This window comes from Tauraco erythrolophus, chromosome 19 (genome assembly GCF_009769465.1).
Source record: "Tauraco erythrolophus isolate bTauEry1 chromosome 19, bTauEry1.pri, whole genome shotgun sequence".
Taxonomy (NCBI): Eukaryota; Metazoa; Chordata; class Aves; order Musophagiformes; family Musophagidae; genus Tauraco; species Tauraco erythrolophus.
The window spans coordinates 15,968,295-15,994,504 of NC_141483.1; the positions used below are offsets into that span (position 1 = coordinate 15,968,295).

General features: G+C 57.2%; 1 protein-coding gene across 1 annotated transcript in view; it reads right to left on the reverse strand.

Moving 5' to 3' along the window:
• Positions 1 to 7,911: 7,911 nt before the first annotated feature.
• MN1 (MN1 proto-oncogene, transcriptional regulator) overlaps positions 7,912 to 26,210 on the reverse strand; it is a 105,026-nt gene continuing 86,727 nt past the window's right edge. The window contains exon 2 of the mRNA XM_086623627.1: positions 7,912 to 8,099. Coding sequence (XP_086479753.1) covers positions 7,912 to 8,099 — 188 coding nt within the window. The remainder of the gene's footprint in view (positions 8,100 to 26,210) is intronic.

Genomic DNA, 26,210 nt, shown 5'->3' on the forward strand with positions numbered 1-26,210 from the left:
TGCACACCCAGAGCCGGGCACAGGCAGCCTGGCATGGTGGCTTACAGAGATGGCGACAGCAGCACCGGAAAGTGCCCAGCATCTCCACCGTGCCCATTTCCATCACACGACCCGCTGCCAGCGCGGCTACAGACCTCACAGACGGACGCACCTCCACCAGTCCCAGCGCTGGGGGTCCCCTGGGCACAGGGCTGGAAATGGTGGCGATGGGGGTGGGAAGGGGACATGGGCAGGGCTGGCAGTGGGGATGGGGATGGGGATGGGGACAGGGACGAGACGGGAACGTCCCGCAGCTCCACCCATCCGTGTCCCCTTGCAGGCGGCCGCTCCTGCCGCTCATCAATCAATTCCTCCTCTGTCCCCTTCGGAGCCTGGAAATAAAACCGCCCTGTAAATCTCCGGCACAGCCGCTGTGTTTGGTGGCGGAGGGCCCCGCATTCCTGAGTTTCAGGCCGCAGCCACGTCTTCAAGAGCGGAGCCACAAGAGCTTTCTGATGGTTAATTGCTGGCACACTCTCACTGAAAACATGAAACACCCCCTGACAAGCCGTGTGATTTATTACTGCCCACTGCAAAACGGAACAAAATCAATTGGCTATTACCTCACTTAGCGAGGGCTTGTCACCGCCTGGGAGCCGGGCGTTAGGAATAAAAGCCAGGCACGGCCGCGGCAGCGAGCCCCGCGCCGGGGCTGCTCCACCTGCTCCGCCGCAGATAACACCGGGGCTGTGCCGGAGCCGGGCTCTGCTTTTCCTAATCGCTGGCACACTGGGCAACACCAGCTCGTTCCTGCTTTGCAGTTATTAATTACGCAGATGTCATCGCGAGCCCCGTGTACGGTAAATTGTGCGAGAGATGCAGAGCAATGACAGAAATCTATCCCATAATTAATCAGATTCATGCGACCCTGCCCTGCCCAGGCAGAGCAGACTCTCCGTGACCAGCAAGTCACCCCGCGCCAGCCGTGGCACCGGTGGCTGGAGCGGCACCAGCCCGGCAGGGGCAGGGTGCCGTTCCCGGCGGGCAGAAAGCGGCCAGTGCGCGTGCCAGGGAAAGGGACTGTCCGCCCGCGCGGCGGCCGCGGTTTTCCTTGGCTGTTGGCACGTCTCGGAGAAGACGACTTCGGCATGTCCAGCGGAGGCTGCTGCCCACCCACGCTGTGGCAATGCCGATGCAGCCAGCCTCCGCCTGGCATTTCCAACAAAAACTGGCGGCTTCCAGACACGCAGGGAAACCCACACATTGCCCTGGAAAACCCACCAGACAGAAAGCGGCTCGAACAGAAATCCACCTTTATTTCCCCACTGCCAGGTCTTTTCCTTAGCGGGAAAAGGGAGCGAGCCAGAAACGCACCACCGCAGGAGCGGCCGAGTCAGGAAGTGCCCGTGGTGGTCGCCGCCAGGAGGGCTCCGAGCTGCAGCTGGCACAGCCAGGGACGCTGCCACTCACTTGGCACTTGCAGTGGGTGCCAGTGGGAATGTGCCACAGCCAGGCAGCCCCGGTGCCATCGTAATTACAGATGAGAGGCAGAGCCGCGGAGGGGAGGCAGGGCCCCCACTCCTGCAGATGTTTTTATGGTCATTTAGTGCAGGGTCAGTGCCAGGGGATGTCCTGGTGCCCGTGGGCAGGGCGCATGGGGCACAGCGGCAGCGCCAGAGCTGGCCGTGAGTGGCTGAGGCACATCTGCGGGATATTTCAGACACCGAATGGTCTCTCTTTGCATTTCATCGCCTTTGTTTCATTCCCAAATCACTTACAGGCTCTTCCAGTCATAGCGGGGAGATGCTCCTCCCATGAAGCTCCGAACTGTGCAGAGCATAAAGAGGCTGCATTATTTATAGACTCCGGATAGATATTTCACACGCGGTCCGTCCCATTCCCAGCATTCCCTCCATTCACAGATCATTAAGTAGCACTTGCTGACATATAAGGCAATGCAAGTGGAGTGGTTAACTTTGAATATCGCCATCCAGCCCACTGCTCAGTGAGATTCAGGCAGCAATTGTCCGGAGAGAGGGGACAGCTTTTGCCCCGCCGAATGAAGCTCAGCTCACAGCACCCGCGAAGGTGCCCAGCAGTATCGTTATCACAGGGGCGCCGGGTCGCACGCCCCGAGTGCCGCCCTGCACCGCCGGGTCACCCACTGCGCCCGCCGCCGCGAGGCGACCCTCTTGGGCAGCAAGGCTGCAAACGCTCCGGCCGCGGGAGCAGCGCGGTGCAGAGCCCCAAAGAGCCGTGAGGGCAAAAGCAGATCCCGGTTGGCTCCGACGGAGTCCGCGGGCGCAGGAAGGGGTCTGCGACATGGGCAGCACGAGCAGACGGCTGCGTTCAGGGGCGTGTGCCGCGGCGGTGCAGCAGCACGGCTTGGGCGGTGCTGGGGGTTTGTGTCCCCACGACCACCCTGGCCCCTGCCCCAGCCAGGGTGCCGCAGCAGCCGGTGGCTCCGCTGCCGACCCCAGACCCCGCTCTGGGCAGGCGGACGCTCTCCCTGCCGAGAGCTCACGACAGCCACATCCCTGCCTGCGGCGGGGGGAAAAACCAGCGGCACGGCTGCCTCTGCCTCGGCGGGCAGCGTGGAGTGGCCGAGCAGAGACAATGGCAGGACGTGACTGTGGGGACATCTGTGTCTGATCCAGGAAATGTTTTGGCGTCAAAATAGAGGCAGTGGGTTGTCAAAAAGGAAAAAAAAAAAAAGACTTGCGAGCATGAAAAGATCTGGGATACATTCACAGACTGCAGCGGAGCATTTTAGAGGAGGACAAGGCTGAGATTTAGGTTCCCAGGTAGCCCGACACACCATTCCACAGACTGAGCCCACACCAGTCACTGGGCACTGTGTTGGCAGCTCGTGCCACCTCTCCAAGGCTCATCCCTTTGCTCGGGGGCTGCCCGGCAGGCAGAGGCAGAGCAGTGGCTCATGCTCCTCCCTGGCACCCAGCTGCTGTGCCGGCACCACAGGCTTGTGCCTTTCGGCAGGGACAACAGATTTGTGCCTCCCCTTTAGCCCCTGCTGCCACGGGCTTGCCAAGGAGCGGCACGGAGAGCTGTGAGCTTTGCAGCAGTGTCTGTGTCACCGTCCCCGGGGCCGGTGCCATCCAGTGCAGCCCAGGCACAAGGGTCAGCCGGGCAGAGCAGCCTCCCGCTGCCGGCACAGGGTGTGTTCCGTTTGCCTTCAGTTTGGGGACCAAACACGACCCCACAGCTCTGTACCCCGCTCTCATGCTCCAGTTTCCTCCACCGAGGCCACCGCTGCGCTCAGGGCCATCGAACCAGCCGCTGAGCGCAGAGCCCAGGGCTTGCTGGTGCACAAGAGGTTCGCAGCAGCTTTGCTCCGAGGAGAGCCACGGCTCGTCCGGCTCCCAGCCACCCCACACCACAGCACTTCCATTTCAGTCCATCACGCGGTGTGCTGCAGCGACGGGGACCGTGGGGCCAGTGGAAAATGGGGCTCTGAGCTCATGCATCTTATTTTAGCTCCCCATCCTCTCTGGAAGCTATCTCAGGCATGTTTTGGGAATACAGCAGGTATTTTTATGAGTGGGATTTGCAAGGGTATTTTCATCTTAGAGTTGGAGACAGCTGGGCCTGCTGCCAGGTTTAGGAAGCGCAGAGGCAGAGGCAAGAAACATAAAACCAGCAAGAGGCAGGCATCCTACTGGGGCTTATATTTAGCTGGGAGGAGCAGGAGCACTTGAGAATGTCCTGCTGGTGCTCTCTGTGCCAGGCGGTCCCTCAGCCAGTCCACGGAGGTCAACCTTGACCCAAGCTGGGAAAGGCAAAGGGAACGTGTCCCGGCCGACAGCACTTGTCCAGCCTGGCCCACCTGGCACCACCGAGACCCCGGCTGCCCTCCGGATCAACTGACACCGGTGCCGTGGGTGCGGCAGCGATCCAGCCGTCACCCGTGTGCGGGGGGAGAGCTGCTGCCAGGAAGCACTGAGCTGCGCTCGCCACACACTCCCGTGGACGAAGAAAACGTGGGACAGGGCACAGCGAGCGAACTGGTGTGCCGCAGGGGATGCTCACCACCACGCCAGTGCTTCAGGCATGCTCAGCCAGTGCTGGCACCGACGTGGTGCCGTGCTGCACGCCACACGTGGGTTGTCACACCGAGCTCACTGCACAGCTCCTGCGTGCCACGGGCACGTGCTGCGTTGCCCAAGGCCACCGTGAGCACCGGACTGACAGCAGCAGTGGGAGCCCTTCCAAGGGGCTTTCCAGGCGCACCCCGCATCGCACGCCAGCCTGGGGCCCCATCCCGCACCGCTGGCCTGGGCACAGCGTTGGCTAAGGGTGCTGGTGTGCCTGGGGAAGCAGAGCCGAGCTGTGCCGGGCTGAGGGATGGAGGGGCACGTTCGGCTCCGCACCAGCGCCCTTACCCAGGCTGAGCCGCAGGGCTGGCAGCCGGGCAGCACGGGCATGCAGCCCCGAGGCCGACCCAGCGCAGGATGAGCAGGGTCCCCGGGCGCCATGGCCGACAGCTGACAGCCGCGGCAGAGGGGCCGGGGGCCGCGCAGGCGGGAGCAGCACGACCTTGCAGTGACACGCGGAGCGCCACGCTGTGCCACGGCCGGGGAACATGAGCCCAGCAGCTGCGCGGGGCTCGGCCGGGGGGCACGGGCTGCCGGCGGCCAGCACAGAGCTGCTCTAAGCTGCCCCCAAAGACCCTTCCCGGCAAGCATGGCTGGCTCGCTCCGAAAACAAAATGCCTTCCCAGAGAAAAAAACAAATAAAAAGTCACAGCTTCAACCAAGAAATAGCCACAGGCAGGTTTTGTTTTTAAAGCATTTGTATTTTGTTCATTTTGAATTGAATTTTTATATGATTTGTTTCACTGAAAAGAGACACGTTTTGAAATACCGTGTGTCCCCTCCCCTCCGCCCGGGGGGCGGGTGGCCACCGACCCGGGGGACAGAGCTGGAGGGGCTGCGCTGCCGAGGAGGGACACGCCACAAACGCTCCATTTTCTGTACGAGCTTTGCACGTTTTCCAGAGTAAAGCCAGTCCTCGGCAAGGGGGAGCCTCAAGCACAACACCCACCCCTCTCCCGTACCTGGTATTGATGTTACTGCACCTGGCGAAGAGGAGAGACAAGAGCTGGGGGAGGCAGAGGAAGAAAAACAAGATTTCCTGCCACCTTTTTTTTTTTTTCCCAATAAAACTAAGTGCAATGTCATGCCCGCATCCAGTGCAGCCCATCACCCCGAGGGGTCTCAGGCTGCACTCGCTGTGTCTCCCCAAGGGCCTCCTGAACCACCACCACCTGCGAGAGCCCCGTTCGGGCCCCGGCGGCACCAGCAACGGGACCCCGCCGAGCCCCGGCTGCACTGTCGTGGCGCTGCTCCTGTGGCATCCCGCTGCCGCCGCCCTCCGTGGGCTGCAAACACGAACACCCACCTGCAGCGGGGGTCGCCCCGCGAGCCGGGTCTGCTCCGCCGCCCTGCGCCGCGCAGCACCGCGGGGCTCTGCCCCTCCAACGCCAGCGCGCCGCGCGCCACCATTTTGGCACCGTCCCTGCGCGAGATGGTGGCAGCCACAGCTGCGCCCGTCGGTGGCTGCCACCGCGCAGACCCACTGATTGCAGCTCAGTTGTCATGCCACTCAGCGAGAAGCGAAGCTAAATTAGAGCAACTAATTGCACCTCTCTCTGAAACAATCAGGATGACAAATCAGTGGTAATCTCTTCGGTTCTAGAGGGAAGCTGTTGCGGCTCCCTTACGAGGATTAATCAGCTTTTCATCAGTGTTATTATACCAACGTTGCCTCAGGAGGAGCCCCGAGGCCACGCTGGCTGGGCTCACACCACGGGGACACCAAGGCTCGTGGCCCTAGTGCAGAAGGCAAGCACCACGAGGCTGCCCTTCCTCCCAGCCCTCAGCCACGCCAGCGAGGCCGCCAGCTCGCCGGCTGTTGCATCCTTCGCTCAGCACAGAGGAGACCTTGCCCAGTGGGTGTTGGATGCTGCACCATGCTGGGCTCCACAAGCTAACGGAGCTCCGTGCTCGGCACAGGCAGCCCGCCCAACTGGCAGGGGACACGGGATGCAAAGGAACAGCAAGCAGGGTATCACTAGAGGGGCACCAAGGCCACCCTGCTGCCACTGAACCCATGCTGACCGTCCCTGTCAGCTCCGCCAAGGGCCCCAGGGCCACATGCTGCCAGGAGCTGGCAAGCACAGGATGAGCTGGGCCAGCAGAGGGACAGCGTGACAGCCACGGCAGGAAGGAAACCAGCACAGCCACAGGGCTGGTGTTATGCCCGGTGACTGCTTTGCTTCCCGTGGCCATTTAAGCTCTTTGCCAGATTTATGTGACCTAATGGGAAGCCTAAAGCCTCAAGTCTGGAGTGCCCCTCTATTCAAAGTGACTCAGTAATACACAAAACCATCTTAACTACTGCAGCAGCATGTTAGAGATCAGACAAGGAGAAATAACTATACAGTCTCTCTCCCTTCTACCTGACGAGTTTCAGGAGATACTTCCCCAGGGCACAGTGAAGGTTCGCTCCACGTGTCCCGCGGTTGGCACCACCAGCACTGCTCTGGGTCCACTGTTTGGGGCTGCTCCAGGGAAATCCCATGCACTCTGAGCCGGAGCTGTCAGCAAGCACTGTCGGCGCCCTTCTGCTCTTCACCACCTGCGGTCAGTGGAAAAGCACTCGGCAGCATCCCTCCTTGGCTGATGCTCAACACTCAGAGGACAGAGGCTGCTCGGGATGAAGGACCTCGGCTGGCTTCTCCCAGCCTTACTGCAGCTCCGTGGCATGACTATGCCCAAACAAGCCACATTCTGCTCAACAAAAGCTAAAAGAGCAGCTCTGCATTCTCACGGGAACCGATTCAACTTCTGCACTTCCACTGCACACTGTGGCAATCCCAGAGCACTCTGCATCCCACAGCTGTTAACGCCAACGGTGGCAGAGAGCTTTTGCTGAAAACGCCCGAGACCTGGTGCTGCATCAGGCAGTCGTGCCCCTCGGCCAAGGTCCAGGAGAGGACTCTCGAGGGAAGATAAACAATTCAGGATACAACTCCATGGACAAAACTAACCCACTTACTTTTTGTGGACTCATTTTGTTGCTATCAGAGGCCTACCCTGGTCCAGAAGGGTCCCTCTGCCAGCCAAGCAGGAACCAAACACACAGGCATGAGCACGGGGTGCATGCGGAGGAGACAGGAAGGCCACAGTGCTGCTGCAAAAGCCCCTGGAGACAAATTCTTGCTCTTTCATGCAGTCAGACGAACTGCCCCCAGAGTCCTGGAAGAGAGGGTTGAAGCCCTGCACATGGCTCTGCTCTGTCCTGGAAAACTCTCGCAGAGGGCATGTTCAGTCCCCATTTCAGTTTACGCAAGCGCAGGTCCCTCCGTTCCCCCCCCAGCACAGCCCTGCTCTCTCTGGCAACGGGGTCCGCGCAGGGCTGGGGAGAAGCCCTTGCCTGGCCCTTCTTGGGGGCGGATGTGCAGCTGGACCTTGCCCAGGCAGGTATCTGCCTCACAGACCCCAGCCCGCTCCTTCCCCGGAAGGTGAGCAGGGGCTTACAGAGACCTTCGCTGCTGCTGCCCCAGCTGCACCCCCTCTGCAGCCAAAGAGAGGGTCCCCCCTGCAGGAAGGGTGGTCAGTGCCTCCAGCCAGAGCCGAGTCCTGCGCTTCACTCCCTCGCTCCAGAAAACACCTTTGGGAGGCAACCGCTGGGAAAGCAGCTGGCCGGTGGCGTTCACGCAATTCCATCAGCCCTCCCGAAGCGGCGCCAGCCCCCGCACACCCCTACAAGCCCACGTGCACCCCACCTCGCACCCTCCACCAGCGTGACTGCGGTGCACCTGTCCATGGGCAAAGCACAGCTGAAGCTCATGTCCGTCCTGCCTCCCACCAGAGCCTGCCGGCTCTGCCAGGCCCGGGGCACGGTGCTCACTCAGGTGCAGGTCAGCGCCTCTGCCAGCGACCCTGCCCAGGGCAGCGGCTCCGAGAGGGAAGCTGCCCAGCCGTGCCATGGAAGACAGTCCTTGGAGTCCCGGAGGCAGTCGGCAACAAGGCTGGCGCGGTGCTGCGTGGGGGCACTCTCCAAGCGGGCGCCCGCATGGCTCTGGGATGAATCACCACCTGCGAGGGATGGAGAGCAGACAAGATCAGCAAAACGTGGCTGTGGTTATGGAAGCCCGGCTCCCGGCGGCTCTGTTCGGCTTCAGACCCTGTCCCTGCTCGGTCAGGAGAGACACCCTGCTAAGGGGTCCTGGACCAGGGTCTGCTGCAGCATATTCCACCGGAAAACTATCAGACTGCAGCCCACTGGCAGGGGCCGGTGAAGGGCCTCCGGGCCATGCCAGGATCCAAACGTGTGCATGCCAACGCACCAGTGCCCAGAGCAGTTCAGCACAGCTCTCCTGTTGCAATCTTGTGAACAACAGCTCTGTGCCAGCTCTGCTACGTTACAGCACTTGGGTTGCACCATAAAAATGCAACGATGCACTTGAGCTACATAAAGATCTAACTCTTGGAGGAGAAAGGGCTCTTGATGCTTCCCCACGGCGGGCTTTCCAAGATACATTATCAACGTTGAAACCACGGATGGAAAGTGCGCGGGAAGGTGAACAAGCCCGGGCCCTCCAAAACAGCTAAACTGAACCTGCTGGAAAATGTACAAGGAAATGGAAATCTGCAGCACATGCCTGCAACCAAAAGAACTCTAGAACATGTTTATATACTGTAAATGTACACTATATAGCATAATTATAATTTCACTTTCCCACTGGCATGTGTGTGGGCACACATCAAGTAGAACATGTACATAAAATACTACAGAGATATATTTAAGTCACCTTCTTGCGCACATACAGAAAGCATCCAGGCAACAAATTTCTCCTACTGAATTCAAAGCACCGAACCAGGAGCTATCCTCAAAAGCAGCAGAGCCCTCTTTAACTCATCGTCTCTCACACCAGAACGAGTACATCCGAATCCTTACTTTCTTTCCCTCTGAATGCCAAACTCTCTCCTACCTGAGTTATTGGAATCTGCCTTTCTGCTGCTGGGGCCTCGATGCGCACAGTTTACTCTTTGGCACGTTAAACTGCCCACAAAAGGCAGCGTGATAAAGCAGCCGGGTTACAAAGCTGTATCTGCTCCGCTCCAGATGGATTCTCTGCAGATCCCTGCTCGCAGCTCTGCTCAGGCCAAGTCAATTAGAAACGTCTGAAAGTCAAAGCATCGTTCCCGCGTGTGATCTCTGGGAGTTTCCCGGTGTGTTCCATAACTGGGGCTCACAAACACGATCCTTCCCTCACGCGCTGTGGTTATCGCCCCTAACAAAGACGTTTCAGATCAAAGGAAAGGGTTAACCCCCATGCAGTCATCGCGTTGAGTCTTGGAGGTCTGAGTGCTGCCAACTCCTGAAAAATGGCCACCAGGCAAGCTGCTGAGAATAATCAGAATAAGATTGGAAGGTGTCCACATCAATCAATCCCGTGTTGACAGATGACTGGAAGCCCCCGCTGTGACCGCGGACAGCTGACCAGCTCTCGGCTTCAGCTCAAGTCCCACATTCGCCTGTTTGTTTCGTGTGGGTGGCTTCTGCGTTATGACCTTAATAGTCAATCAATCTTGCAATGAGTGGTCTGTCTGGCAGAAACATTAATTATCCATACTATTCATGCATTGAAAAGCTTTATCTTCAAAAACTCAGCATCACTTAGGGAGGAATAACAGAACCCAGAGCAAGAAAATAAGCCCAGCCTCAGTTCCTAAGGGGGAATCCGACGGCAGGGACGAGCCCCTGGGGCTGCTGCAGCCCCGACCGCAGCCCAGGACTGGGGGCACTGGGGGCACAGCCTTGCTTTTATTCCTGGTACCTATTCAAGCAGCTCGGAGGCTGCTGCTCTTGCACCGGCAACTGCTGGAATCCGTGCCAAGAGGAAGAGGAGAGGGAGAGATATAAAAGGACAACAAACACACATCAATTAAACCTTGCAAGCTGTTAGTCACACTAGTTAATAAGTTCTTTCTATCTGTAAAGTGCTCTTGGTGACAAATCCTTTAACTGGCACTCAGAGCATTATTATGGCTTTCAAGATGCCTCTGTCTTTCATGTGCAGCTTCTTGTACACATGTGAGTGCTCCCCGTCGCGCAGTCTGTTTACACTAGTTGTGAGAAGACATCATCAAAGCAAACTGAAAGCAACACTAAATGCTTGAGAAAAACAGAATTCATTCACTGCTGCCTGCTCTGAAATCGCCTTTCAGCTTGTTTGGAGGCGGCGGCGGCGGCAAACCGCAGCGGCGTGGAGATGGGGGCCAGGCTGGCACAGCCGGCGTGCGGCCCTGCCGGGTCACTGCCACTGAACGTGGGTTCCCTGGCACCGGCAGAGCCCACAGCCCCTTCCCGTCGGCAGAGTCACGCCGCTCCTCTCCGCAGGCAAACCCTCCCCAGCGCTGGGCGGCTCTAACACAGGCCCCCGTGCACAACACCGCGCCATGGGTGCAGGCGGGGATCCCTCACCGACCCCTTGGAACCGAAGAGGAGCGACCCTTACAGGAACAGCACCGTGGGCTACAGATCTGCCCGTTCTGCCCGGATACGGGGATATGGAGACACTACTGCATGGGCGCACTGCACCCTACCCTGCTGCCGAACACTCTTGCGCTCAACGGCAAAGGCAGCCCCGGCTCCGCGCCTCGCGCTGGGTGGGCAATACATGGTGAAGGTCAACCCAGCACCCTACGGAGCACAAACCACAACCCGTGTCCCAGGAGAGCAACACGGGATGTGCCCCAGCAGGTGACCGCTGGCACGGGGGAGGCTGGGGACCCAACCCCAGCTGCCGTGCCCAGGGCAGCGGCCGCACCAGCACAGCGCCGCGGGACGCCCTTACAGAAACCATCTTCTCTTTAGTCAAAGTCAAAGCAATTAGGCCTCTGCAATGTTAGATTAAAAAAGAGACAGCTAATCGGAGACCGTCCATAATCTTTCACACCTGGGCTGCCAAGGCAGGCCGCAATTCAGCAGGCCTTGTCTGGACTGATTATATTTCCTGAAAAATGAACAGTAAGTCTTGTGTAGAAGCAAGTTATGTTTCTGCAAACTCTCTTCCGCACAAATTAAAGTATTAATCACCTTAATAAACATTAATGTGGAATGGTCATTCATTAAATTCAGGAAAACACACGCCCTCAAAGCAATCATTTCACGATTTCAGTGCCCAGCACGCTCACAACACAACACTTGACGCCCTGGGCCGGCGGGCACCTGACACCCACCCAGCTCCCCCCAGCACCCCCTCGCTGGTGAGCAGCACGGTCACATGCCGAGAGCTGCCGAGGGGGCCTGGAAAGCCGGTGTCCACGGCCGCCTTCGGGCAGCTCCACTCGTGCTGCACATGCAGAAGGAGCCACAGGGAAGGGAGGTTTCTCATGCCATAGGGCCCCCACACCTGCAGGAGCCAGGGCTGCCAACGGCTCTCCACCAAACATCCTCCACTGCTGTGTCACCTCTTTCCTGTATCACCACGTACCGCCACCGAGCCACCGCGCTTGGGGCAAACCCCTCGTGCCGCGTGGTGCCCGTCCCTGCTCCACATGGAGCAGCTGCTCCTGGACCAGAGCCCCCACCAACACGAACGCACAGCGTGAGCGAGGATCGCTCCAGAGAGCTCTGCCCGCGGACGAGCGACCTGCAGCACGGACCCAGGGCAGGACTCTGCCACGGCCGCAGACAGAGCCGGCAGCTCGGGCTGCGCCCCGGCCAGCTCTGCTTGGCCACAACGCACGGGCTCAGCACCTCACATCTGTATTTAAGCATCTGTATCGAGTGCCCACATCATCATCACGGCACCAGGTGACGGGTGAGTGGCACCGGTAAGGCCACGCTAACGGTGAACGTGGCCCGGAGTCTCCCAAAACATGGAACGCTGCCGGAGGCCCCCTCTCATCGAGCCTCCCTGTTTGCCGAGCGGCACGACTCGGAGCCTCCCTCGGCACAGCGCCTATCCGTGCGGCTGCTCCGGCGGCGTGCCCAGGGGCAGAGGGGGCCGCGCAGCCGAGATGGGGGCGGCAGCGGCAGCGTGCGGGGGCCTCCGGCTATCGGTTGCACGCGGCAGTGTTGGATCTCTGCCCCAAAAGGTCCTCGGTGCAACCTGGCCTCCTCCGGCCGGCTCAGGGCTGCACAGCCGGTGTCAAGTGGCAACTTTTTGGATTCTGACCTTGCTGGAATTTGCTCCTGGGGGGGAGCACGCCAGTCCATAAAGTTCCCATTAGCGTAAAAGCAGATGTAAGCACTTTGCTGGCAGAGTTCAGCAGCAGGGAAGCCTGCAGTTGATCAGTTCTGCCTCGCTGGTCACTGCAGTCAACAGGAATTACTACAGAGGATTTCTGTGCCCCCTCTCCCAAAGCCCACCCCTCTCCAAAAGAGAAGATTTAAAGAAACCAGCCAGGCTCAGGCACGGCTCCAATGTAACGCAATAAATCTGCGTGATGCATGCCGGGGAGAGTCGGCCCCATCCAGGAACAGGCAGCAGGAGAGCAGTGTGGATTTGTTTATTGTACAAAACAAATCGAACCACAGGGAGTGGGCACAGCTCAACGCAAGGGGCACACAGCTCCGGGGCGCTTGTGCCACGCAAATCCACGCCAACGGGGGCACAGGGGGTGGGAGCCGGGACTGGCCCTTAGTGCTGCCTCCCCCAGGGACATGTCCATCGCCAAGGAGTGTCACCTCCACCTTCCCACGGACACCAGGATGCCAGGGGATGACCAGGCAGCCCTGCCAGGAACTCAGCCACCCCGCGGGGTCTGCGGCCACAGTGCCAGGCCGGAGGGAGCAGGGAGGGTGGCAGTAACGACCACGCTGCTGCTGCTGCTGGCGGTTTGGGGTCACAGCGCTTCCTGCCACGGGCACAGCGGGATGGCTGGCACCGCGGGGTGTCGGGGCACGCAGCACCCCCTCTGCAGCTCCCGGCGCTCCCTCTCCATCACGTTGCACCGAGAACCAACACCGGCTGACCTGGTTTCAGCCAGTTTTCCTTCATGATTAACACTCTCTGGGCCCCCGCTCACTCTGTTATTCTCACCAAATTAAAGAGCAGCCCCGGATCCTCGTTAGATTTGCTCACATTTGAGCAGTGTCATGTGGTCAGTAGCCCATGGCAATACACTAAATTAAAGGCCTAATGCAGAATCCACCTACAAGCCTGACAACTAATGAATCGAGGGCTTCAGGCCCCAGAGGACCCGCGCGGGGATGAAGCCACTTCACGCCGAGCCGGAGCAGAAGTGCAGTCCCTGGGCTGTCATTCAGAAATAGAGGGTTGCTTAATTTTATTCACCGCAGGACACGGAAACAACAGCATCTCTGTAACTAACAGCTGGTTTGCCCGAGAGCCAGGCAGCAGCCACCCCTCTGAGTGTCGATCCCCAGAGCACCGCGGCTCCCGCCCGCGCGCCGAAGATGCCGACAAACTCCCACCTGGTTTCAGTGAGCTGGGTTTGAGTCCCCAGCACGGAGATGTCACCCACGGTCAAAATGAATACCTCGACCCATCCCTCCAAACCAATACTGGCTGCTCCAGAGCACACGACTCGGCCACCTCCCCGCACCGCCGGCCCCACACGGCCCTTCCTCTGCACCGGCACCCGCCACTCGCCGCACGAACGCGCAGCTGCCCCTGGCCCAGCACTCAGCCCTCAAGGTAAACATCGCTGCCCGCGGGCATCAGTCAACACCGACCCAGGCTACCCGTGAGAAAAACAGAGGCTACAGCTCCTGCTCCGGGCTTTTAGACCCTCTCCCACCCTCCAGCAGCGGCAGGCGAGCCCTGGATGTAAACACTGGGGCCAGTGCAGCGGCCATCAATTTTGCTCTGAAGCATTTCAGGTCGGAGCTGGAATCTGGAAAGGTTCAGCCTGTTGCATCAGACAGCTCCAGCCCTGCAAAGGTCAGGGCTGTTTCGGTAAGAAAATGTTTGCTGAAACCTTCCCCTCCCCCAGATCCCTGCTCTGGGCTTCACGCTTGCACACTCACACACACGCACTCGTGCTCTGCTCCAGCCTCCAGGAATGGAGACACCGCACAAACGACACAGCTCTTCGCGGAACACACACGCCGTGTCCCGGAGCCCCGAACGCCGCAGCAGCCGCGCAGCACTCCCACGGCACCGTGCGCAGAGCCGATGGCACGTTCGGGTTCGCGGTGTTTGTGCAGTCCCTCTCCCAGTGAGCAGCCGAGCGAGCTCAGGGCAAAACCAGCAGTGAAAGACAAACAGTGTTCCCAGCTGACCCTTTGGTCCCCTCTGCCCGTCAGCACCCCTGGGCACTGCCACTCCCCCAGCACCGTATCCGAGGGCTGCCACATCTCGGGGCAAATTCAAACCCCAGCAGACCAGACCCACTGTAGACCATATAAGAGGATGGGTAGAAATACCTGTCCAGAGGAGAACTCTCTCTTGTAACAGAGCCACATCCCTACAGGCAATCCATGATCTCTTCGGCGTTTCCTCGTGTCATCCCCAAGCCGGGAAGGCTTCACGGCACAAGGCATGCTGACTCCAGGCAGAGGGTTACCCCAGCACGCTTTGCCCACAGCTCACCCACGGCACTGCCACACAGGGCTGCTCCACTCTGCCTCTGGGAACAGCTGCCAGGGACAACCTCAGCATAACAACCATGAGGCAGAGAAGCTGAGAACAGTACAGCCCCCAGCAGTGGGTCAGACCGAGGAGGGAACCCCAAACAGGCAGCTCTCGGAGTAGGCATGACAGCGGCCGTGACGGCACACGCCTGCCTGGACAGGGCAGGCAGAAAAGGCAGCCACAGCAGCGGGCAGTGGGCTGCAGCCCAAGTGGGCACTGCCCAGCCCAGCTGGGTGTAACATTGGCTATTCAAGCCCATTCTGATTCAAATGCTTAAGTTGTTTTAAACGCTGACATTGCACATAAAACAACTTTGAGGAGCCCAGTCGCACCCCAGGTCCCCATCATGCCCCCAGTGCCAGACAGTCTTTGGAGGGCAGCGTCCCGCCAGCCCCAGCTCCTGCACTGGACCCACTCCTCTGGAAGCAGCTGCTGCTGGAAGTGGCTGTTTCCCAACTGCTGGGCAGTCTCTGATGCCCAAAGATCGAAACGCAACTTTCCAACAGGCAGCTCTCCTTCAGCTCCTCCCTGACAAACGCGGCTGCTTATGCGACGCTTGTAACTGCGCGTGCTGGACTCAGGAAAGCTCTGTGCCTAAATACTGTCAACACTGACAACATTTTTATTATACCAGTAAATAACTTGTTTTGTTGCTGCCTAATTGGGAATCAATACAGTGCCTATGTTTAATTACATTCTCTGTTTCAGGATGGTTGGGATCAGTCGGTCTTTTTTTCTCCCTACGGAGATTAGGGACTTTGTATTTAGGATTCAGAGAGCACAGTGACTGCCTATAGGAGTGAACAGCCCCCTTAAAGAAAGGGACACAGTTAGTAGGATCATTATTAACTATAAACAACCCAAGGTCAGAAGCACACTTACACTTTCCCATCTGTACACAACCACATATTCAGCTCATCAAACACAATAATGCACACGCGGTGTTTGTGCATGCACGTGCGTGTGATCAGGCGCATCTGGCATAGGAGAGGAAGCCCTGTGCTGGGACAGAAGCGTGTGCAAGACCTGGACAGTGTAACTCGGCACACAAGTGGCTGATGAACCCCCTTCCTCCGGTGGCAGACCCCCTCTCACCAAGGGGGGGAGGCAGCTGCCCTGCTGCACAGCTCGGCCGGGCACCTTAAACACAGTGGTGCTCACTGGGCAGCTCAGCCGGGTGCCATAACGCAGCGGTGCCCGCTGTGCGCTCAGCCGGGTGCCATAACACGGTGATGCTCGCTGAGCCCCGCTGCACAGCCCAGCAGGTGCCATAACACGGTGGTGCCCGCGGGCAGGCAGCCGCACTGCTGCTCTGCGCGGGGCAGGGACACACATTGGAGCAGCGTGCGAACGGCGGGGACATAAATAACAACACCCCGCGCTGCCTCAGAGACAGCTGCGTGGTAACTCCTGCAATTACTTGCTTGTAAATGGCAACCTTTACACGTGCTCGGCTCGTGACATCTTTACGCGCTCCATCTCCAGAGCGCTCCTGGTGTGGTGCGGCGGATCTGCCTCCCACGGCACTGCCGGTGGTCCTGCTGCCCAGCCAGGACGTGGGGCACGGCGGATCCCACCGCTGCGCTCTGCCATGGGGCAGCAGCTCTGCACCCACTCCTCCCAGCCCTGCTCCAGCCGGGCACCGAGGCGAGCCCCTGCCCAGCGAGCCGTGGTCTCCACTTGCCACCGCCACCGCCAGGTTCGGATGGGTGCGCTCACAGCCCAGACCATCCCTCCCCACCTCCGAAGCACAGGCAGACCCGTGGCATGCGGAGAAAGCCAGCACTGTCTGTGGCTGGTCCGAAACACCTCAGCGCATCCCTACAAGGAAGTGGCATCTGAAAACCCACCCCAGGAAGGAAAGTACCACACTGCAGACATGGGATACGGATCTACAGCCTTCGGGGGACAGAAGGCGGCTCCCAGTGACACCACACAGTGCCATAACAGGAGGGCTCTGCAGACGCGTGGCTCAGCTGCTCAGAGTGGGTGTGGGGCAGTGGGAGCAGCCAGAAACTGGGAAGGGAGAAGGCTGGGAAACAGCGATGGGCTGTGTCATGGCCACCCACCCCAGCCAGGGTGGGGGAAAGCTCCCCCCTCCTCTGCTGGCATCACCCCCCATACGCAAGGACAGCCGCGCACGGAGGAGCACTAGGGCTGAGCTGCGTTTATCCGACGCTGGCACCGCCTGCCCGCCCCACGCTTCTCCATCTGGACAAAGTGTGACCACTTCTGCAAAGCAATCCTTTCAGCCCTAATGCGAGAGCTGCGTTTCAGCATTAATTTTTTTTCCTAGACAGACTTCAATCTCATTAATTTTAAGACACTCTAAGCTCTCTTTAGCGGGCTCTAACATAATTCTCCTAACTTAAGATACACTAGATAGAAGCAGCCAATCCCGTTCATAATTGTATATATGGCCAGCAATTCAAATTCACTTCCCCTGATTTAATGTCCTATTTGTATTCTATCAATAAATGAAGTTCTCAGGACCATACTTAAATGGAAGCAGCACTATGCTCTGATAGCCAAAGCCAGCAAAAAAAATTTCATCACTAAACCAAAATGTCTTGTAGTGTATGATTCCTTGACTTATTGTTCTCTCCTCTTCACTGCACTTGAATATTAAATGTTGTATTAATAGCTCACTCTTAATTATCCATGAGTAATGTACTACAACCAGAAAATTAATGGAGGGAAGCACCACAAAAATGGAAAAAAATTCTCACTATCCCTGATATATTTTCAAACAGCCTATGAGAGGAAAGGAGACACACACACTGCCTTGGACACAGCCGGATAAAAGACCAGTGCTGAGGGGGGGATCCACTGCTGAACCCCTGTGAACGCAACTCCTCACCCCCCTGGACGTTGCTCACCGTCGGAAGGAGATTATGAGCAGGGGTACAATAATGATCGCATAAATCTGGGGGTGGCCTAGAGAGGGGAGGGCAGGGGCAACTGCAGCCTCTCTCCTGAAGCCCAGGATGGAGACAGGTGAGACCAGAGTGAGAAATTCAAGACTATTAAGGAAGATTTTTCCATAAACACGTAATTCAGCTCTGGACTTCACTGCTGCAGGAAGGTGTTGAAAAGACCAACAAAGGACTGGGTGTTTTTATGGACAACATGGATTCTGAGAGTTAAAGGTTACAGCTGATAAGTGTGGGAGGAATCACAGAATGGTTTGGGTTGGGAGGGACCTTCAAGATCATCCAGTTCTAATCCCTCCTGCCATGGGCAGGGACGCCCTCCACTACACCAGGTTGCTCAAAGTCTCATCCAACCTGGCCTTGAACACTTCCAGGGATGGGGCAGCCACAACTTCTCTGGGCAACCTGTTCCAGTGCCTCATCACCCTCATTGTAAAAAATTTCTTCCTATATTTAATCTGAATCTGCCCTCTTTCAGTTTAAAGCCATTGCCCCGTGTCCTGTCACTACATGCCCTTGTCAAAAGCCCCTCTCCAGGAGACACTACACCCCACATCTCATCACCATGGTTTAAAGTGGTCTCCAAAAGGGTACCCAAGAGGGAGGGCCTCTCATGTCTGCTGGGACATCTTCACCTCCCCAGGACCAAGGAGCCCAGCTCAGACCCTGAGCTCAGTGGGCAGCAGGACAGACCCATGGTGCTCACTGGTTCCCAGGGTTCGCATCCCATAGATGTGAGCTCATGGGCTGGATCAGCCGGGTGCATTTTGACCTGGTGATGCAGTTTGGTGCTCACCCACCTAAATCCCACCCTGGGTGCCTGGCTGCTATCAGCCTCCTGTCAACTCACCCATGCTTGGAGGCTGAGCCCTGTGAGATGCCACCACTGACACGCGCATAGGGCACGGACCGTATGTATCACCTCTCCCATTGTATTGCCCTACTTTGTCTTCATCTCCATAGGTCAAACCACAGCTGTCACATCAGCTGCACACCATGCAGAAGGCAACGCTCCTATTCCTCTCCCACCACCAGCACCATCTCCATTCACTGGAGCATCTCGGCTCTGTGGAAGCAGAACTGAGCTCTCTACATCGCACTCTTGGCAATACCGCTGCCGGTGACGGACACCACCAGGACAGACAGAGAGCAGGCAGACAGACAGACCGACCGACCCACAAGCAGGTGGTCTGCTTTGTAGGTAAAGCCACCAGCCTGCTGTCTGGAGAGCACTCTCTGGCTAGGCTGTGACGCAGCCTCCCAAGAGCAGACGACAATTGGCACCGACGAGGAAACAGGCAATAATATCCCTGTAACTCCATCACTAGAAATATCGCCTGAGGGAAGGAAACGCCTCAAGAGTTGTCTCTGCCCTAGCGTGAAGCACAAGAATCAAAGCTCTGCTACCCTGATCAGCTCCGAACTTTGTAAAGCTAATTTATTGAACTGTTCCGCACAGGGAAGGGAATTAGTTACTTTGTCTCTTACTCAATACAGGCATTAAAAAATTAACAGGCCATTACTAAGTTTTCTTTACGTTTCTGCCTATTGTGGTGTTATTTAACGACTCGGGGCTCTGCTCCGCACTCACCACTGTCGGCGGAAGGAACCCACTGCCGATGGCGCCGGCAGGGAGGAGGCAGAGCAGCAGCTCCAGGGAAACCCCCATCCGCTGCAGACCCTTTTGGTCTGAAACTGTGCCCACACTTGGTAGTCCCACACAGCACACGGCTCCCAGGGTCCCTCCCCACCAGCTGTGCGGCGGGCACCCAGCACAGGCTCCCTCCTGCCAGCTGTGCAGCAGGCACCCTGGCACAGGCTCCCTGGGACGTGCCACCCAGATCCTGGCAGAGGGCCAGCACGGACCCACTGGCCACAGCAGGACATTTCACTTTAGCTGATGGGCACATCAAGGTTTCTCCTGCACAGAGCACTGGCGTGGTCAGCCATGCAACAAGGGCCAGGCATCAGCTCCTGGTGCAATTCACAGGGATGGCACCAGGGCACCAAGTGCAATGGGCCCCTACAATGTCACCATGGCTTGGGGTGACTTGCTCTTCCCCAGCAGCATCCACAGACCATTCCTGAAAGCAGGCGTCCTTCAAGGACAGCATGGGCTGAACAGCTCTGCAGCGGGCTATGGCATCCTGCACCCTGACGTGGACCGTGCCACCCCAAGGGCTGAGCTGTCAGACGTCCCCGGGAAGTGCTGCACCACAAAGCCACAGCACAGTGCCTCTGCCACCGAGCCGGGACACTGGGGACACCCGCACAGCTTCTACAAGGCACGGGGGGCTGCGGCGGGCAGGGCCACCGCAGCAGCCACCTCCACGGGTATGATCCCGCGGCGGCTCAGAAGAGTGAAACGGTGAGGTGTCTAATTAAATATGTGCCTCCCATCGCCGGAGCCCTGCAGCAGCCATGAATTATGCAGCGGCTCACTTACGTGTCAGCAGGATCACAATATTGATGAGATATCCCGTGTGTAATCTGATAAAAACCAAGATAAACTCAGCAAAAATTGAGTGTAATATGATCCTTTCCTTTCAATAAACAATTTCCAGCCGAGCATCGGGAGCATCCCGCACTCTGCTCACCACGGGCGGCCCAACCCCGCAGCTCCTCAGTACGGCCCAACGCCGGCACCGACACACGCCGAGCCGCCGGCGCGAACCCACGGGCTGCACGGCAGCGCTGGGTGCCTGCGAGGTGCTACCTGGGGGATATTCCCGTGCCGTATGGAATTAGAGGCTGGTGCTCTCCGCAGCGCCGCTGCATTCCACAGGGTCTGCATTTTGGCATTTAGATTAATGCTGGAGACAGGGAGGAAGAAGTGGCCGTGTCTCACGCTGACTCCCTCCTCTCCGTCTGAGCGAGTGACGGATGGCAGAGTGCAACTCCCACTCAGGAATGCTTTCCAGTGCTCGCACAGACCCAGGTCCGACTCCGGCTCCCATGACAAGCCGACTACTTTATAACCCTGGTCCAGATGCTTTTGGTACCCTGGGAACAGCCGCTGGCACAGGCCCTCACCCCCGGCCAAAACACGTCCCGCAAGAAACACCACGAGGAGAGGGGAGATACTGGTGCTTCCAGCCATGTCTGGGCACCGGGCCCGGCAGAAGGCTGAGGGTGGCGAGATGAGGACCAGGGATGCTGCCCCTCACCCAGCACTCCCCTGGTGCAGCAGGGACTGGTGCTGCTCACCCCGAACTTGGCAAGACGTTCAGACCCTGAGCCCCCGAGGGAAGGCAGTGCCCACCCGCATGGCTGCTCCCCAAGTTGAGCCAAGCCCACTCCTCTTCCAGACAGAGACAGAGCTGACGAGAGCAAAGTGACTGTGCTCACCTCAGGGACACGCATCGGACACTCCTCCGCACGGTCTCGGTCACGCTGCCCTTGTGCTATCGGCTGCAGGAACGTAACGAAGCAACCACTTCATTAACAAGAAACAACAGATGAAGCATGGACACAGAAGTTATGCCAACTGCCAGGTTTGCCACCTTCAGAAGGTGGCACAGGAATACCACATGGCAAAGCATGAGCCAGAAGCAAAGGGGACTCTGGAGCCAGTTGGACACCACCAGTCCTGTGTCCACCCATAAACCCCACCACCAATAAGACAGGAAAACAAAGACAGGGAAAGAATCAAACTGGTGAGACAAGGGAAAGACAGGAGGAAGCAGGTCTGCCCAAGAGAACCAAGAAACTGCAGAAAGAGACCAGCAAACCTTAACGACTTCCATGAAGGCAAAAGCCCCAGTCTCAGAGCACGCACCCAGCTCTACCACTCTTCTCTCCAGACCTCTCTGGCACACAGGAGGGCATCGGCAGGGTGAAGCCCCGGCTGGAATACCTCCCGACAGTGGGGGGGTGACAATGCCGCACAGTCAGTACCACGTGCCGCCAACCGCAGGCGGCCCCTGGACTCTCCACGGTCACAAGCTCCACTGGCTCAGCCCTGGCCATTGCAGGAGGGGTCTGGATCCAGCCAGGTCCTCCCTGCCCCAAAGGCTCCTCTCCCCTTGTGCCTGGGGGGGGTCTCAGAGGCGTCAGGCTGATGCTGGCCCAGTGGGCATGGAGAACTGCGGCAAGTCAGGGGGCCTCGGGCTAGCCCAGCACCCTCACAGGGGTCCGCAGCCCCGCTGATAACCCTGCTGGGAGGGACAGGAACGCTGCTGCCTGGAGACGCTTCATTTCACAGATGTGTCTGTCTGTGTGCAAGAGAAACTTTCACAGTTTTACTGCTTTTCAAATATTTTAATGCAAGCCATTTGGTGTCATATTTTTAAAAAATGGATACCAGCATGAGCTACATGCGCGTTACCAAATGTCTCTATATTAGTATAAATACAAGGAGCAGAAAAGCACAGTCTGACTCCTAATCCATATGGTTATTCCAAATAGATTGCATGGTCTTAAACTTTGGCTTATTAGACTGGATCTTACATATGGAAAGAATCAAAACGCTGGATTTACAGTGCAGGCTAATCAGAACATGTTTAACTTACGATGCCTCAGAAGACCCAGAAGGTCACAGCCTCCCAGACACCTGGTGCAGAATCTGATTCTGCTCACACCGGTGTAAACCTCCCAAAACCCCAGCGTTACGCGGGCTTCACCGCGGCGTAAGGCAGGGCAGGATCCAATCTCCAGCGCTCTAACACAAGCGGGCTGCAAAAAGGAAATACCTCATTTCCCACTGACTAGTCCATACAAGCTCAGAGACAATAGGGCCAAGTGTGCGCTGCCGGCAGCGCTCCCACGTCGGAGTGCTGGCCAGCCTGCCGGCTGCCTTGCCACGACTCTTCGTATCTGAAAAAGCCATCAGCCTGCCTGTTCCTTCACTTAGAATGAAAGGTCACTTCAGGGCTTTTAGAGGTTTTTGTTTTTTTTTTTTTTTTAAAAAAAAAAAAACAAAAGCATTATCTTGATTATTTTATTTAAAAAAAAAATACTTTGCCCCAAAAGCTGTTAACAGCAAGGCATGATGCCACTGTTGAAGCCATAATGCATGGAAAGGTGGATGTACATTATTTACTTCTGCTAATTTATTTCTGGACAAGGCTAGACTCATCTTGGGTGCTTTAATACACACGTTTCCACCACCACAGATGTAAGCACACAACTTCCCCACCAAAGAGTCTCTCCTGCAGCAGCCTGAGCCTCATCCCTTTTGTTTTTGCATGGATTTATTCCACTGATGTTGTTTCCATGTGAGTCAGTTGCCTTTTTATTACTCCTCTAACTGTAACTTTCTCCAAAGTTGTTGGATTTCTGGACTTGGAGTGATGACAAAAGAATACACTGATTCCCCCATTTTCACACCGCTCTGTCTGCTCTCACTGTCTGACATCTCCCTACAGGGATCGTTTCATATGTTGTTTCCAGTTTGCTTGTTTTCCCAGTGTTGTTTTTTCTACAAAGAGCTAAATGGTTTGATTACGAGCACATTTTTAAGTAAAAGGCTTTGGGAGAAGCATTCTGCTTTAGCTTCGAACTGGCTCTCTTCCAAAAGCTACCTTTGCTTCATCTTTTACATGCAAGGGAATTGTTTGTTACCAGCTTGAACAAGCAGGCGCGCTGCTAAAACGCTTCAGCAAAGCTGTCCTAAAGCTGCGCAGCCTTTGTGACGAGGTATTAACAACTGATGGGGAAAAAAGTCCATTTTAACAACCCGTCTGCACACACACATCACACAGGGGCTGAGAAAAAGCAGAGAAACTTTCAGTCCAACAGGTCACTGTTTTCAAAGTCGGTACAAAACACGAAGCAGTCGGGCTTCGGAGGAGCTGCTGTGCTCGTGTCGGCGGCGGCTCTGCGGCAGCACTACAGAGCTCGAGTTCTGAAGAGGAAAGAGAAATTAGAAAAGAGAAAGTTTTCACTAAGCACCTCTTATCCTGGTGCTCTGGAATCTGCACAAAGCTGCCGAGTCCGGGAGCATTCGGCTCTGCCACATGAGGTTACTTTCATCATCCCACTAAAAAAATAAGACGTGGTTGCCAGTCCCTGGCGTTGCTTTGCTGAAGGAAAAAACGCAGACTGCGTTCAGAAGTATCACTGTGGAAATCTTAAAACTGTGTTTCTTTTTCTTACTCTGACCAAACTGAGGCACAACTGACCTGCCAGAGCATCCGAATAGAAGAGGAGAATTTATGGAGAAAAACCACTGTCAGTGATGTCACCCGAGTTCACAGCTCACCTGTGACCCGATGGCACAGCTCCAGTCTCAGCACATTTGCTGTCTGGTTTTAACCACCACACCTGCCAGTGACAGAAAACCCCTGGAAACAGCACGAGGCAAAGGGAAGCTCTGAAGGCAAAGCCAGGGCTGGCAGCGCCCGGGTGACCTGCCCTGCCCATGCTGCAGCTAGAAAACCACACCAGAAACTGCACCAAAGCAGCTCCCACCCCAACAGCAGGAGGAACAACCTGGCTTCTCCCCACAGTCTCCAGGCTCAGGCACTCTCACCACGGAGAGCTGGAGCAGACCGTGCCCAGAGCTGCTGGAGATGCCCCACCACCGGGAGGGTGGCCAGCATGAACCCGTACAAACCCAGTGAAGGAGAGGTGGGCTGGGGGACTGGCACAGCCCCACCCACGGGCAGCCTCAAGGGTACAAATTCTCCCGCACCCAGGCGCATCTCCAGCCCGCCTGGGTTCTGACCCTGACGATAAACCCCAGCCCCAGGGCTGGTCCCGCGGTGTGCCGCACTACCTGAGCTCAGCTCCATGTGCTGGAGTCGATGCCATCCACACAAGTCCAGCTCCCTCAGCTCCATCCCACGCCCAACATCATTAATCAACGGCGCTCCCTTTCCTGGAGGGTCACTGGAGGCTGTGCAGAGGCAGGAGGAGAGAAGGTTTTAGCAGCATAGCAGACCCCTCAGTGATTACGTCAAGTGCCAAGTCATTTATTAGTCTCCCTGACTGCCAGGAAACATCAGCTCCAAGAGATCAGAGTGCAGCGTTCAGTGTCTCCTCTCTCTGGTGCCAGGACACGCACAGCACACCAAAGGGCAGCTGAGGAGCAGGATGGCACCGCAGCCCACTCCTGTCCCCTAGCACCAGCACAGGCCGGGGGTGACAGCCTGGGCGCGCAGAAAGCCGTGTGCTGGGCTGAGCGCCTGATGAGCACCTGCAATTAGGCGCAGACAACAGCACCTCCGTGGAGCTGCACGGGGTGGCTCAGCAGCGGGAGCTGCGGCCGGGCCAGCTGGCAGCACCGCAGACGCTCCCGGGCACAGAGCATCGTCCTGCACAAGTCTGGAGAGTGCAACTGAAACCAGAACGGTTCCCCACATGGTCCGTACTGCCGGCTACGACAGGAGAACCTTATCTTTGCTGAAACCATCACCAGATCTCGCTGTCAAAAGATGCAGCGAATCTTGAAAAGGCTGTTGGATGAATAACCATGCTGGAGCCACCCGCTGCGGTGCTGAAAGTGGTTTTGCAAAAATACACATTACAGAATGACCCTGCACTAACTATGGCCCAACGGGCTCTTCCTCTCTCCAGCCTCGTTACTGAGAACCAGAAAAAGATAAGGAGCATGCTCTCCTTTCGGTTTTTAAGGAAATGATTAAATTGGGATCAACTTTTCATCTTTCCCACAAAAAAGTGCTCTGTCATCTCATGACCGTTCACCTACACAAAGATGAGATGACATCTCTGGCTAAAGGCCGACAGTTTTGCACCTCCTTGTCACTTTTAACAAGAAAATAATCCTGCAGAAACACTCGAAAAGCAAATCGGTGTTGACACTCCTCATCTGCTAGGTACATTTCACGAAAGGAAGGAAATACTGCATTAGTGTCTGACCTACTCACCTTTTTGACATTGGGAGAAAACAGAGAGAGAGGCTGAGAAAAGCCGATGCTGGAGTAACGAATTAAGCGGCTCTGAAGGCAGCAGCCCACCCGGCACGCGGGAGGCCAAGCGGGGCTGCAGCCAGCCTGGGCACAGGGAAGCTGTGAGCTGAGATCGGAGCAGCCAGCGGCACCACTGTGGACACCCTGCCAGCCTTGGGGCACCGAGAGCACTGTGAGGGGCACACAGGAGTGCCAGGGACTGGTGCTGACCCTCACATTCCATGCTCCCTGCCACTGCCAGCTCCTGGCTTGTACCAGCGGCACCTCGTAACCGGTGCCAAAGGCTGGTCCTGACTCAGATGAGAGCTGGAACCAGGGCATGACAAACAACCGCAGGGAGGTACCGCTGGGCACCACGTGGCTCCTTCCAAAGGAGCACAGTTCATTACAAAACAAGCTTGCCCCGCCAAGAGCTGCTTCTGCAGATGAGGGCATGAGGACCAGAGTCCCACTCCTTAGAAGAGGGTCATACAGGGCATCACCAAAAAGCTCCTCAATCCTGCAGAGCGCTGGGGCTCTGCACGCGGGCTGCAGTCCCCACATGCAAGTGACTTGATGTCCCCCAACCCCAACTCACCTTCCCCCGAGGAGCCCTGCTCCATCCTCACACCGTCACGTGGCTGTGCGAAGCCAAGGGGCTACTTGCACTCACAAGAGAAGGCTGCTCTGTCCTGCTCTAGATGTTCAAGAACCACCCAGCGTGCTTCCAGCTTCTGATCTCAGTAGCCTGTGGGCAGGAACAAGAAGGCTTCACTGGCTCCCAGCACTGCCAGCTGCTGCCTTCGGTCTGGG